Genomic DNA, 14118 nt, shown 5'->3' on the forward strand with positions numbered 1-14118 from the left:
ACATCTGTGCTCATCTTCCTCTATTTTATATGTGGGATGCCTGGGACTGTAGGGCTTGATAAGCAGTGCTAGGTCCGTGCCCCGAATCAGAACTAGCCAACCCCCCACCACTGAAGCAGAGCGTGCGACTTTAACTGCTACGCCACTGGGCCAGCCCCCATAAATTCTTCTTGAGAATAAAGAATATTAGAAGGTGTGGTTCCCAGAGTTGGTGGGATTAATAAGAATGTTCTAAAATTATAAATCAAAACTTTTATAAAAATACCAAAAAAGTTAAGAGGAATTTTGAAGGGCTTATATGAAAAGACTGGTATTAAAAGGAAAGTGGGGACTCAGTTAATAGAAGTGGGAATCATTTTTGCCCTGAGGGCATTTGCCAGTTTCACCATAGAAACTTGAGTTTTGAAAACTTTATCTGATGAGAGGCTCTGAAATCAAAGCCCAGAGACCTGCATGAAATTCAGGGATCACATAGGAGACCCTTCCCCTCAGTAAGCTGAGGCCCCAAATTAGATAAAGTGGTTGAGAAGTAAACCAGCCTGCATCCCTGTTTCTGTCTGAGTTAACATTTCCTGGGTGGTCCAAGGAACCTGTAGCCTTGAACTTGGATTGTGGTGATCTCAGGCAGGTAGCGTTCCCAGACACCTGGAGGAAGCTGCCTTCATCCTAGGCCTCAAATTTAAAATAATTTTGTAATGTAAGGTGATCGACCAGCACACAATAAAAGATGATAAGGCATACATGGGACAAGTACCATGCATATGAGCAAGAACCACCAGAACCCACAGAAATATACTTGAAAAGCCTTGAGATTTTTGAATTATCAGAAACTGAAACAACTAACCCTATTATGATTAAAGAAATATGTCAAGCTTGAAAATCTTTAGGGAGTAGGAAACTATAAAATGTGACATAGCAACAGATAGAAGTTCTAAAAATGAAAATTGAAAGACTTGATGGGTAGTTTTAGCAATAGAATAAACAGGTGAAGAAAGAATTAATTATATGGAAGATAAGTCAAAAGAAATAGAGTTTAGTTCAGAGAGGAAAAATGAGAAAGATACAGAAGAAGGTAAGAGATTTAAGGACTAACAGACATTTAATCTGAGTCTCAGTAGGATAGGAGAGAGAGAGTGGGGCAGAGGCAATACCTGAAGAGGTGATAGCTGAGAATGCTCCGCAACTGAAGGCTGCCAGGCCTTAGTCAGGAAGCCCAGTGAGTGACAGACAAACTGAATAAAAAGAAACCTACATCTGGGCGTATAGGGAGACTGTCGAAAACCAAAGACAAAGAAAATGCCTTAGAAACAACAGGAGTGGGGATGGGGATTACCTTTAAAAGAGACTCTAGATGACTTCTGAATAGTAACAGCGGAAGCCAAAAGATAATGAAATAACCTTAGTATGCTGAAAGAAAACAATTGTCAAACGAGATTTCTAGTCCAATGAAAGTATCTTTCAAGAATAAAGAATATTTAGCAAATAAAAACAGTTTGCCTAAAGAAAGAAATTCTAAAGGATTAACTTCAGGCCGAAGGAAAGTCTGAGATAACAAGAAAGAATGAGCAAAGAATGTCATAATTAGGCAGTTAAATCAAGATGAAAATTAAGTTGTTGGAAACAAGTATTTAAAAATACAGAATTAAAATACACATACACGAAGGTGATTAAGGAGCTACACCCACATAATAATTATTGGACTTAAAAGAACGAACTGGGATTGAAAATTATTGACAGTTTATGCAAATATGTAGAGTTATCATCAGACAGGTTAATAATGGGCATGGGACCTAAGTAGGGAAGTCACCCGAGAAGAAATACAAATAATAAAACTGTGAAAAGTGTTTCTAAATTTAGTAAGCAAAAAGAAATTCAATTGTTTTAGTAGTAATGATGTATTCATAGTGATTAGGTTGTAGTTCTCCAAAATGTTGGTGAGACTGATGAATTTAGTTTTTAACATTTCTGGTAGCAATGTAAAAATTCTGGTGTTATGTGTTAAGAGCTTATGTGTTATGTGTTCATGTTATTTATATATTTCCGTATGAGGAATTTTAAAATGTGGAAATAAAAATGCAAAAGCCAATTGTAGAAGATGTTCGGAGAAATTGTATGATTCCATTTTGATGGGCTATTATGCAGCTATTTAAATGATAACTTGTTCTTTAAGAATATGTAATGTGGGAAGTAGATGATGCTAGTTGATCCTTGAGACAAGATCATTTTACTGGCAGTGGGTTAGGCTCTTTGGAATTTTACTTCTTTATCCCGAGAATCTGTCTCTCTGATGTCTCAATGCATTCTAAGTTGAGCATAGCATAAAGCTGACTTCTGTGTTCCTCTTGTGACCTTTTCCTCAGGGAATTTACCTTGCTGCTCTATTCTAGAGGGTACTGTCGAGTGAGTAGTCCCTGGGGATTGGCAGTAAAGAATGCTCACCAGGGGTAGAACTTTGTGTACCCTCAAGTTTTCTTTTCCCTTGGTTAACTCATTTCATTTCTACAGCTACCACATGGTGGCTCAAGAGGTCATGAGAATTTAAATAAGTTTACTCAACACAGTTTATTTAGTCTATAGCAGTATAGTTTTTGTGATGATGAAAATGTTCCTTATCTGTGATCTTCAGGACAGCAGCCACTAAGCTGCATGTGGCTGCTGAGCACTTGAAATATGGCAAATGCTACTGAGGAACTGAATTTTTAATTTGAACTAATCTTAATTTAAATTTAAATAGCTACATGTGGCTTTTGGCTATCGTGTTGGACGGCGTGTCTCTAGAGTGATAACCCTTCAGGTTGTAGCTTGTTCCTTCACTACGTTTTCTGCCTTGGGTGATTGCTGCCTTCCTTAGGAAGAGAGATCACCTTTTCTCCCCACACCACCCCTCCTTTACCGAGACAGCATCAGACATACACAGTGGGGGAGCAGGTGCGTTCTGCTACAAATCCAGAAACGTGAACTCGTTTTCTTGTCTAACATTGGGCTCACCCTCTGAATTCTCTCAGTTCGGTTTTTCTTTCTTTTCTGTATTTAAAAAGATTTGAAGGGATTCATCATCCTTTTTTTTTTTTATAAGATTTTATTTTTCCTTTTTCTCCCAAAGCCCCCCGGTACGTAGTTGTGTATTTTTAGTTGTGGGTCCGTCCAGTCGGGGCACATGGGACGTCGCCTCAGCATGGCCCCACGAGCGGCACCGTGTCCAAGCCCAGGACCCAAACCGGCAAAACCCCGGGCCGCAGAAGCGGAGCCCGAGAACCCAACCACTCAGCCCGGGGCCGGCCCCTCATCATCCTTTTTGTATTTACTGGTTTATGTAGTAATGATCATTTTGGTTATTTTCCTTTTTGTTCAAAAGAACTATTGCTCGTGAAGTTCAGATGTACACATCGTGCCTGTTTGCATTCCTTATGGCTGCACAGCTAACTGTCCCACAGTAGTTGCTTCAAAGTTTGGGTTTCATGGTCTATTCTTGGGAGACTTCCGAGTTTTGACATGAGAGAGATGATGGATCATATCCTGGTGATTTTTTGTTGTTCATATCTAGTGATACATGTGCGTGTGCACACACACCCACACCCTTTTTACATTAAACCAGAAAAAAGACTGCATGGGTCCTGCTCAAGTGGCTTATGGAACGCTGTCTCCTTTGAAGGTCTTTTTTCTAGGCTCCCCAGGTACTTCCATTTTGCTTTTCTGCTTTTATTCTTTCTCCCTCATAGGGTTCTTGTGAATATTAAAAAGATGACCAATAAAGCATGATAGGTATATTCAAGAGATGTTTATTTGTTTTTTGTCTATCCCACTCTTACTTTTAAATGAGGGACTCATAAGAGGTCAGAGGGGAAAGGAGCTTCATAGCAAGTGGTTGGTGTCGTGTCTCCCTTCCTAGGAGAGGAGCCGGTGCAGCCCCCTGGGGGCACGGAGCTGGTTAGTGATCTGGGCAACCCACCACCTGGCTTTCCTGGCTGCTGGTTCTATGGGGACCAGCGCGTCACGCCTCATGCTCCGTGAGCTTGTGTCACCACCTGGCCTGGTGTGTCCTGGTGTTCACCTTAATGCCGCTGTGTGATGGCAGTTTCTTTCTGGGAGAGGGAGAAGAGAGGCAGCAGTCGCCAGTGGAGAGAGGCGTGCAGGGAATGTTCCACGAACAGTCTTGACCACAGACTGTCCAGGGAAATGCCCTCTTGGGACGGCAAAAAGCAGCGAGTTCTGTTAATGCACACGACCTCATTTCTAGAGAGCAGAAAGCCCCAAAGAAAACGCGTCCTTCCCTGGGAAGTCTGCCTGGGCTCGGTCACCTCCAGGGTTCTTTCCACCGCAAAGCGCTCTGATGCCTCCTCCTGAACAGTCTGCTAATGAAGTAGGAACTCTCATCGCCCCCCATGAGCTGTTTGTGTGGCATCTGTCTCACATTTCTTAACACACTTTGAGTGTGAATGACGTCATAGCAGATTTATGGCAATTTAAGGTGAGAAGTGGAACTAGCAGTGGGCAGAAAATTGTCCTAATGTTATGTTCTGGCCCTGACAGTGGCTGTATCACCTTGACAAATCATTGCATTTATAAAATGAGAATGTATCTCCTTTTTCTCTTGCTGGAGAATTAAAGGAAATTGAAATTATTAAGAAATAGTGTGAACTTTCAGAAATAATGACGATATATTCTAAGTGAGCATTCTGATTATGGAAAAATAAGATGCCTTTGTTGTCCATTTTGACTGAGCCACATTTTAGTATAAATTTACTTGAACTTACTTATCCAAGAGAAAAGAATGAGACCTAGGCTGTTAGGGAAAATAATTTCTGTGATCTAACCATCCTGGTGCTTGATTTTGCTTTTTCTATCTCCCTTCAGGATAGCGATCTCCTTCTGGGAAATAGAATTGCTTCTATTTGTTCACAGACATGGGGATAAGTGTCAATTGTTTTTATTATTGTTTTTATTGTCGAGTTTTATTTCCTAAGTATGTCCGCTTCATTACTTATTAATGCCCAGATCTGGCCTAGCGGTTCCTTCATGTGGCAACAGATGGTGGAACTAGACCACAGTTTTAATAGTAGGGAAGTAGATCATCCTTTTCAAGGACAGAGAAAAGATTTACTTGCATTTTTAGCCAAAACAGTTTTCCTGCTAACAGCTCTGCATGTTCTCTGGAACAGTGGGGCTTCCGTTAAGGGCTCCCAAGTCTGCAGTAAATTAACTTACATACATAAGTGTCTTTTTAGAATTCCATGCTTCCAGTCCTTAGTATTTTAGTCTTCCTTTCACATTAAGTTCATTTGGTTGTTGGATCTACCGCTAAAACTAGAAATAATTCAACTAAATTGAAAGGGATAATTTTTAACAGGCATCTAATTTGCAAACTATCTATAGAGGAACAATTTTTTTAATATTAGAGTTTTTTAAAATTTGCTTTAGATTTTGGCTTCTTAAAGTGTCTTTATGTGGTATATTTTTGCTTTTTAATTTTTAAATTTTGTTAAAATATATGTAACATAAAACTTGCCATTTTAACTATTTTTAAGTGTGTAGTTCCTTGCATTGAGTACATTCACGTTGTTTTGCAACATCTCCACTGTCTGTCTCCAGAACTTTTTCATCATGCCAAACTCAAACTCTGTAACTCCTCATCACTCCCTCCTCCTAGCCCCTGGCACCACCGTTCTGCTTTCTATGTCTGTGCATTGGACCGTCTGAGGCATCTCATGTGAGTGGAATCACAGTATTTGTCCCTCTGCGTCTGGCTTGTTTCCCTCAGAATAATGTTTTCACGGGTCATCCATGTTGTAGCATGTTTCAGAACTTCATTCCTTTTTAAGACAATTATATTCCACTGTATGTATATATCACATTTTGTTTATCTGTTCATCGGACAGTGGACATTTGGCTTGTGTCTACCTTTTGGCTATTGTGGGTAATGCTGCTCTGAGCATGGGTGTACAAATATCCGTTTGAGTGCCTGCTTTTAGGTATATATCCAGAAGTAGAAGTTCTGTGTCATGGTAACTCTCTTTAATTTTTTTAGGAACTGCCAAACTGTTTTCCTCAGTGGGTGTACCATTTTACATTCCTAACAGCAATGCGCAAGGGTTTCAGTTTCCCCACATCCCTGCCAACACTTCCTATTTAATGTTTGTGTGTTGTACTTTTATAGTGCTTGAATTCAGCAGAGGCTCTTTACTGATACCAAAGTATCAGAAAATGTTTTCTTTTTAGTTATTTATTTATTCATTTTTGCGAGGAAGGCTGGCCCTGAGCTAACATCTGTTGCCAATCTTCCCCTTTTTGCTTGAGGAAGATGGTCACTGAGCTAACACCAGTGCCAGTCTTCCTCTATTTTGTATATGGGACACTGCCACAGTGTGGCTTGATAAGCAGTGTGTAGGTCTGTGCCTGTGTTGAACTCTGAACCTGTGAACCCGGGACCGCAGAAACGGAGTACACGAACTTAACCACTACGTCACCAGGCTTGCCCTAGAAAATGTTTTCTAAAGAGAATAATATGCTGTATTATAAAGGAACTTGGATGGCATTTGTCGTACAACCTATTTCCTTCTTGATGAGAAAGAAGGAATTCCCTTCACCCAGCCTCAGTCTACTTTACCCCCTCTTTTCTGTCTTCACTGTGTGCCTCGGGGGAAGGGAACGTCACATGGATTTCTCTGTTGAAGTCTGGAAACCTGTCACTGGGTTGTGAGGGCATCACCTCTTCCTTCCTGGCACTTGGGAGAGATTTTAACTGGTCTGGGTGACATCTGAATTTATTTTGAGGGGGTGATGATGACCTCATTTTATGGAAATAAAACTAGATGGAAAGTTAAGGGACAGATTTTCTTAGAGGAATTTTTGGCAAATAGAATACTTGGTATCTGGGCTTTATTTTTTCCCTTAGGCAAGCAAACTGTAAATTAGGCAGTCCATAGAGGGCCATCACAGCTCTAAAATGAACGTTTAGAAGCATCTTGTGCATTTCCAGCACTCACTTTCTTATTCTCTTTCCTAGGGATCATGGCCCAAGTAGCAACGTCTACCCTGCCTGTCGAGGATGAGGAGTCCTCGGAGAGCAGGATGGTGGTGACATTCCTCATGTCTGCTCTGGAGTCCATGGTGAGATGCCTTTCCACTTCTGTAACACGTGCCGTAGGTGGATGAGGCTGGGCCCTGCATGACGCTGATTTGCTTTTGTAAAACATATAGTTTTTAGTTTAATAAGAATAGTTGTTTTGCTTGAATAGTAGTATGAATTTAAGCCTTTCAAATCAAATTTTATTATGGATATTCTTTTTCTTTTTTTTCAAGATTGGTACCTGAGCTAACAACTGTTGCCGATCTTTTTTTTTTTTTTCCTGCTTTTTCTCCCCAAATCCCCCCAGTACATAGTTGTATATTTTAGTTGTGGGTCCTCCTAGTTGTGGCATGTGGGATGCCACCTCAACATGGCCTGACAAGCAGTGTCATGTCCACGCCCAGGATTCGAACCAGCGAAACCCTGGGCTGCCGAAGCGGAGTGCGCGAACTTAACTACTTGGCCACAGGGCTGGCCCCCAGAATATTCTTAACTGATCTAAATGTTTAATTTTTTACATGTAATTTCAGTTTTTTACCTACCAATATCTTAAGCATTCCTTTGTTTTGCAGGCATTAACTTTGAATTTGTGGGTAACAATTGAAGTTACTCAGAATGAGTTTCTATATTATAGTGTGGTGCTGATGTTTTACTGTATCTGTGTGAAGAACATTACCAGAATTTTGGGCTATAAGAACATATTCACTATTTTATATCTATTCTGTTTGATTTTTATTTTTTTTTTGAGGAAGGTTAGCCCTGAGCTAACATTTGTTGCCAGTCCTCCCCTTTTTCTGAGGAAGACTGGCCCTGAGCTAACATCGGTGCCCATCTTCCTCTACTTTATATGTGGGACGCCTACCACAGTGTGGCTTGCCAAGCAGTGCCACGTCCACACCTGGGATCCAAACTGGCAAACCCCGGCCGCTGAAACGGAATGTGCAAACTTAACCACTGCACCGCCGGGCTGGCCCCTATCTATTCTTATTTTATTGTGCTTATGCATTCACAGTTGTCCTTACTCTGCCACCTTTTATTAAATGTATAGTGTGTTAGCTCTTTATTTTTAAAAACCTATACTGTATTCATAATTATAGCAAAATGTTAAGTATTATTCTTTTGCTGTATTTTTGTATTACTATGATGATAGTAATACAGTTTGATTATCATTTTTATGGATATGTAGCTGGAAACATTGTATTTGAGCTCACAGATTCCAAAAGCCTCACACTTGGGTGTTTTCTGACACATTGATACTAAATTTTCTAAGTAGGAGGAGGCTGTGTGTTTTCCATCTGAGTGTTGACTAGTGTTACGTAGTGTTTAACCTCGCAGGTCTCAGTATGACATTGTAAATTCTTTTTTGTTTTCTCCTTAGGGCATTCTTTTTTTCTCTTTTTTTTATTTATGAATTTAAAAAAATTATCTCTCTAAAGAAAGAAATTTTAGAATGGTTAGTGGCTATATACTGTTATTTTCTGAATGTCACTTATTTCTGCCTTGTAATCATAAAACCAGCCAAAATTTGTGGCTTAATATTAAATGATAGTTGAGAGATTAAATCCTACTCTGTTGATATTAAAATAATTTTCTTTACTGCCGTTCTCTACATAGAATAACATAGGGTCACGTAGGACCCCCTCCCTTCCTTAGAATGTCTTTATAGTTTTCTTATTTTTGGCAAAGTCACTTGATTATTCTCAGCTTTTGTTTCCTCCTCACCAGCAGGAGTAAGGGTATCTCTTTCCTTATGTTCCTAGTTGTGTATTAGGAAGTATACTTATAGGTATATAAGTCAGCCTCATCTTTCCCTTGGCCCAAGGATTTCTTTGACCTAATCCTTGGACAGTATGTGAATCTTATTTTGCTGTTTTATAAGTACTGCCTTTGGTGACAGGGTTGTCCAACTAAGAGTGTGAATAGTGCAGCAAGATTGCACCCACATTTGTCACAAGGTAAGTAAATAATAGTTCCTTATAGGCAAGCAACCACAGTAGATTTCATATAAATGAACGTTAGAGTACAGCATTATTCTTCATGCTGGGAATATTTGTTGGCTGACATGTAGGCCAGAAGTTCTCTACTGTGGCTTTATTATAGTTCAGAAGATTTCTCATCATTGAAGTAGGTATGAAATTAATTATTCAAGATAATGTTTTAAAGCAGAGTTGTACAAGAAATTTGCATTTAAGAAATTAGAGGATGGTTACTGTACAAATCAAAAAGAAATAGAGGAAAGCTGTAGTTTTCAACAAATGATACTGAGAACATAGGCTAATAGGCAAAAAACCCAGAAAAGTTTTTAATCTTTTTTTAAAATTAATTAATTAATTATTTTTTGAGGAAGATTAGCCATGAGCTGACATCTGCTGCCAATCCTCCTCTTTTTGCTGAGGAAGGCTGGCCCTGAGCTCACATCCATGCCCATCTTCCTCTGCTTTATATGTGGGACGCCTACCGCAGCATGGCTTACCAAGTGGTGCCATGTCTGTGCCCGGGATCCGAACCGGCGAACCCCGGGCTGCCGAAGTAGAATGTGTGCACTTAACCACTGTGCCACTGGGCCAGCCCCCAAATTTTTAATCTTTATCATGTGCCAAGTTACATTCTAGATGAGTAAAAATAAAAAATGGTTATATTAAGACAACTTTAAAAACCGGAACAAAATATCTGTAATTATGTATTTAATTCCATAAACAGCTTTTCTATGCCTAAACTCAGTGAGGTACTTTGATGCGTCAACAGGGAGACACACTACTAACAGTAGAAAAATAAGCAAATTGTATGCTCATTTACAGAAAATTATCTAAGATACAATACTCTTTAATTTTAATACCCAGAAGTAGATTATTGATTATACTATGGTACTCTTTAAAAATGTTCCTGGAAAAGTTGCACAATAACCTTTGCTAAAATATTGTGAGTTAGCTCCTCTAGAAGTGCATGTGGGAGTGTAAACTGATAGAACCTTCTTAGAAAGCAATTTGCAGTAGGTTTTGAGCGGGTTTTTATTTATTTGTTTTCTTTTGTTTTTATGAGGAGGAGTGGTCCTGAGCTGACACCTGTTGCCAGTCTTCCTCTTTTTGCTTGAGGAAGAGTGGCCCTGAGCTAACATCTCTTCAGTCTTACTCTATTTTGTGTGTGGGACGCCTGCCACAGCATGGCTTGATGAATGGTGCGTAGGTCTGCACCAGGGATCCGAACTGGTGAACCCTGGGCTGCTCAAGTGGAGCGTGTGAACTCAACCGCTATATCACCAGGCCAGCCCCCAGAATCAGTCTTCTGACATCATTGTTTACTTCTCTGACTCTCTTCTGAGAAAGTCATTCAAGATACACATACATGTTTTGTTCCTAGATTGTTATTTCAGTGTTATTTTTAGGAGTGATAATTGTAATCAGCAACATTTTCAATGTTGTTAGTACTAAATTATTGTAAATCTGTGAAATGGAATGTCATATAGTACTCTGTCAAGATTTTAAAGAATATTTAATCTCATAGGAATATACTTAGTAAAAGTCATACCTAGTAGAACTATACTCGCCTAAATGTGATTCCAGTTGTCTGTACGTGTACGGAGATCCCTCTGGAGGTGCAATTATGTAGTGGATGTTGCAGTGTGGCGTCCAGACCCCCCTTTCGGACTGATGGCACTAGTTCCCCCAGCTGCTGTGAGTGTGAGAGGCTCCCTTGCCCAGTTCTGTCCCCTTCCTTGAGGAGGACATGCAGCTCCAGAGCTCCCTGATGCAGCTGCGTCAGTATCCAGCTCTCGCTCTGCGCAGCCTACTCCCTCACACCTCACAGGGATTGTTACTGACAGTACTCTCTAGAAAGCCTCTGTGCAAATCTGAGTCTGTTTCTTGGGAATTTGAACTATAACAGATTACAAGAGATTTCTACCTTTTTTTCTTATAAATTCTCTGTTTTCTTCTGTTTAAAATCAGGGTTAAAAACTCTTTAGAAAGAGAGGTACCTTAAAAAAAAGGAGGACTCTCTTTTGTATATGGTAACTTAAGGCCAGAAACTAGGAAATTGACCTGATTCCACATTAGGAATTACGACAGTTTAAGTGATGTGGTTCTTTTGCGCATCCAGCAGAAACAGTGTTTTTAAACGTCTGTGTATAACATAATGGTTGCTTTTTGTGTTCCAGTGTAAAGAACTGGCCAAGTCCAAGGCGGAAGTGGCCTGCATCGCCGTGTACGAGACAGACGTGTTTGTCGTCGGCACCGAGAGAGGACGCGCTTTTGTCAACACCAGAAAGGATTTTCAGAAAGACTTCGTAAAATACTGTAAGTATTCTATTTTTGTCTTTTGTATTACGTAAATACCAGATCTAAATTTTTATGGATAATGCATGTCATACTTTCTTCTAAAGCAGAATGAGGTTTATACTAAAACAAGACTTTCTGGAATGTCCATGGAGACATTTCACACTGCTCAGAATGAATCACTGACATGGTAATATATAAGGGTGAATACTGAAGAATTTAAAGAAAATGGTAAATATTTACTGTAGTCCTCTTCTTCCTTGCCATGACTCTGGATTGGTGGAATGCATTAGAGAGGAGATAGGGAAGTTTTGAACTGATTAAAACTTCTTATCCAGGTAAGCAGTTCTTTTCTTGCTAGATATTTGGTTTGTTGAAGACAAGTCTTTCTCTGCATTAAATTTGTGTAAGCATGATGTCAAGTTAAACAGGGTTCCCTGACTCCCTCAGTGGAATCGACTTGGCAGAGTCCTCAGTGAATTTTGTGTTCCTCCAATCGGGAGTTCCTCCAGTTGGTGAACTTAATGTGACACTGGAACAAACGTAGTAGAGACATTTACTGTAGGGTGTTAATACCTATGGGCTTTCACAGTCTGACAGTTTTTGCATCTGTGTTTAACATAACACTCTCCATAGCTTTTATATTAACTCAGTGATACAGCATTTTCTTAGACGTGGAAAGAGAACCAAAAAAAGTAGGGATATCCATAGGCATATAATACCTACGTCTCTTATATCCAAACTTAAATTTCCTTTATCAAGTTAGATGCAATTCATGATAAATTGGGCAGATCATGGGTGGGTAAAAATAGTTTTTTAAATTCATTAATTTCAATTCTGAATTGTATTTTTTAGTCCTTTTTAAAAAACGTATCTTCTCCCCTTCACTGTATGCCTCTCCTTCCCGCTATAATCTTTTAAGCTTTATAGTAGTAATCTATTTAAAAACTTAAAAAAATTATCATTTTGAGAATTTTTAAGGCTTTCATTATGTTTGTATGTTTAGGTTTGTACTAATAATGTTGTTTTAATTATGTGTATTTCAGCTGCCATCTGTCCCATGAATACTGTAATCCCACTGGCAGCTGTGTTTATATTTCTGTCCCCTGTACTGCCTTGCTTATGTGATTCTCCAAAGGTTAGAACTAAGCATTAGGGGAATTGTCCTCACTTGCAAATCATAGTCCCTGCCTATTAGTATTCATACTTTATTTTTGTTACCAATAATTTGGTGCCATGGAGAATAATCTTTGGATATAATTCTTAAGTGCCTAATGTTTGTTTCTATAAATTATTTTGCAGATAAGGATCGATCGATCTGAAACCAAATCAATAGGTTTATGAGTCAGTTGTAGAAATTCTTGGGGAGAATTCTGAGCTCTTTTTCAGGGTTTAGGAAAGGACTATCCAATAGAAATAATAGAATGTGAATCACTCATGTAATTTAAATTTTATAGTTACAACATTAATGAAAAGTAGGGAGAAAAAAATGAAATTAATTTAGAAGTTATATTTTAACCTGATATATCTAAAACATTATCATAACAAGTAATATAAAAAATTATCAGTGGGCTATTTTGCATACTATTCTTTGTACTAGGTCTTCAACGTCCAGTGTATATTGTAAACTTACAACATATCTTAATTTGGACTGGTCACATTTCAAGTGCTCAGTAGCCAAAGGTGTCTGCTGACTATTGTGTTGGACTTTGCAAGTCTCCAGTGCTTTTTTGTGATAACCTTCCCATATTTAAGTTTGTAGCTGATAAATTACTCTTAAGGTATCTTTTTTTTTTAAGACAACTGGTAGCTAATTTGTAGTTTGTAGAGTTTTTAGCTTATAGCTACACTTATTTCATAGATGATCACCATTTCTTATTTCCATTCAAGTCATTTATGTCTTTTATGTTTTTATTTCTTGATCAGGAAGATTGGCCCTAACATCTGTTCCCAATCTGCCTCTTTTTTTGCTTGAGGATAGATTAGCCCTGAGCTAACATCTCTGCCAATCTTCAGCATGGCTGACGAGTGGTGTAGGTATGCGCCTGGGATACGAACCCGTGAACCTGGGCCACCGAAGCAGAGTGCGCGAAACTTTAAGCGCTATGCCACGGGGCTGGCCCCGTAGGTTTTTTGTTTTTAAAGTTGCTCCTCCTTTTCCTTTGTCTTGTCTTTATAGAACAAATCATAAATTTTAGAATAAGGGAAAAAATATTCTTACTAAAAGCCAAATATTAAGATAATGGATATGGGCCTTTTCTATCATTAATTATTTTACAGGTGTTGAAGAAGAAGAAAAGGCTGCAGAGATGCATAAGATGAAATCTACAAGCCAGGCAAATCGGATGAGTGTAGATGCTGTAGAGATTGAAACACTCAGAAAAACAGTTGAGGACTATTTCTGCTTTTGCTATGGTAAGGTGATGCACTTGAGTTTGCTAAAAGATACATATATCATTGAGTTTTCTAAGGGTAGATTACATTGATTTAATAGTCATAACACACTTTCGGAAATTGAATAGATTATTTTCCAAATACTGGGTTAATGTTAGGAATGACCTTACTTGTTATTTCCAGTTTGAAGAAACAGAGGTAGCTATTAGAGCTGTTTGTGTTTTTTTTTTTAAGAGCAGTTTTAGGTTCACAGCAAAATTAAGAAGGTAGAGATTTCCCATATACTCCTTGCCCCCACTTATGCATAGATCCCCCCCATCAGCATTCCCCACCAGAGAATCTACATGGACACATCGTAATCACCCAGAGAGAGCTGTCATTTTTATT

General features: G+C 39.0%; 1 protein-coding gene across 6 annotated transcripts in view; it reads left to right on the forward strand.

The window, feature by feature from the left end:
- GTF2I (general transcription factor IIi) overlaps nt 1-14118 on the forward strand; it is a 115613-nt gene that overhangs the window by 15944 nt on the left and 85551 nt on the right. For all 6 annotated transcript variants that reach the window (XM_070567770.1, XM_070567767.1, XM_070567769.1 and 3 more), the window contains exons 2-4: nt 7004-7107; nt 11220-11358; nt 13618-13752. In XM_070567770.1, the coding sequence (XP_070423871.1) occupies nt 7009-7107; nt 11220-11358; nt 13618-13752 (373 nt within the window). In that variant the 5' untranslated portion in view covers nt 7004-7008. The remainder of the gene's footprint in view (nt 1-7003; nt 7108-11219; nt 11359-13617; nt 13753-14118) is intronic.

This window comes from Equus przewalskii, chromosome 12 (genome assembly GCF_037783145.1).
Source record: "Equus przewalskii isolate Varuska chromosome 12, EquPr2, whole genome shotgun sequence".
NCBI classification, from domain to species: domain Eukaryota; kingdom Metazoa; phylum Chordata; class Mammalia; order Perissodactyla; family Equidae; genus Equus; species Equus przewalskii.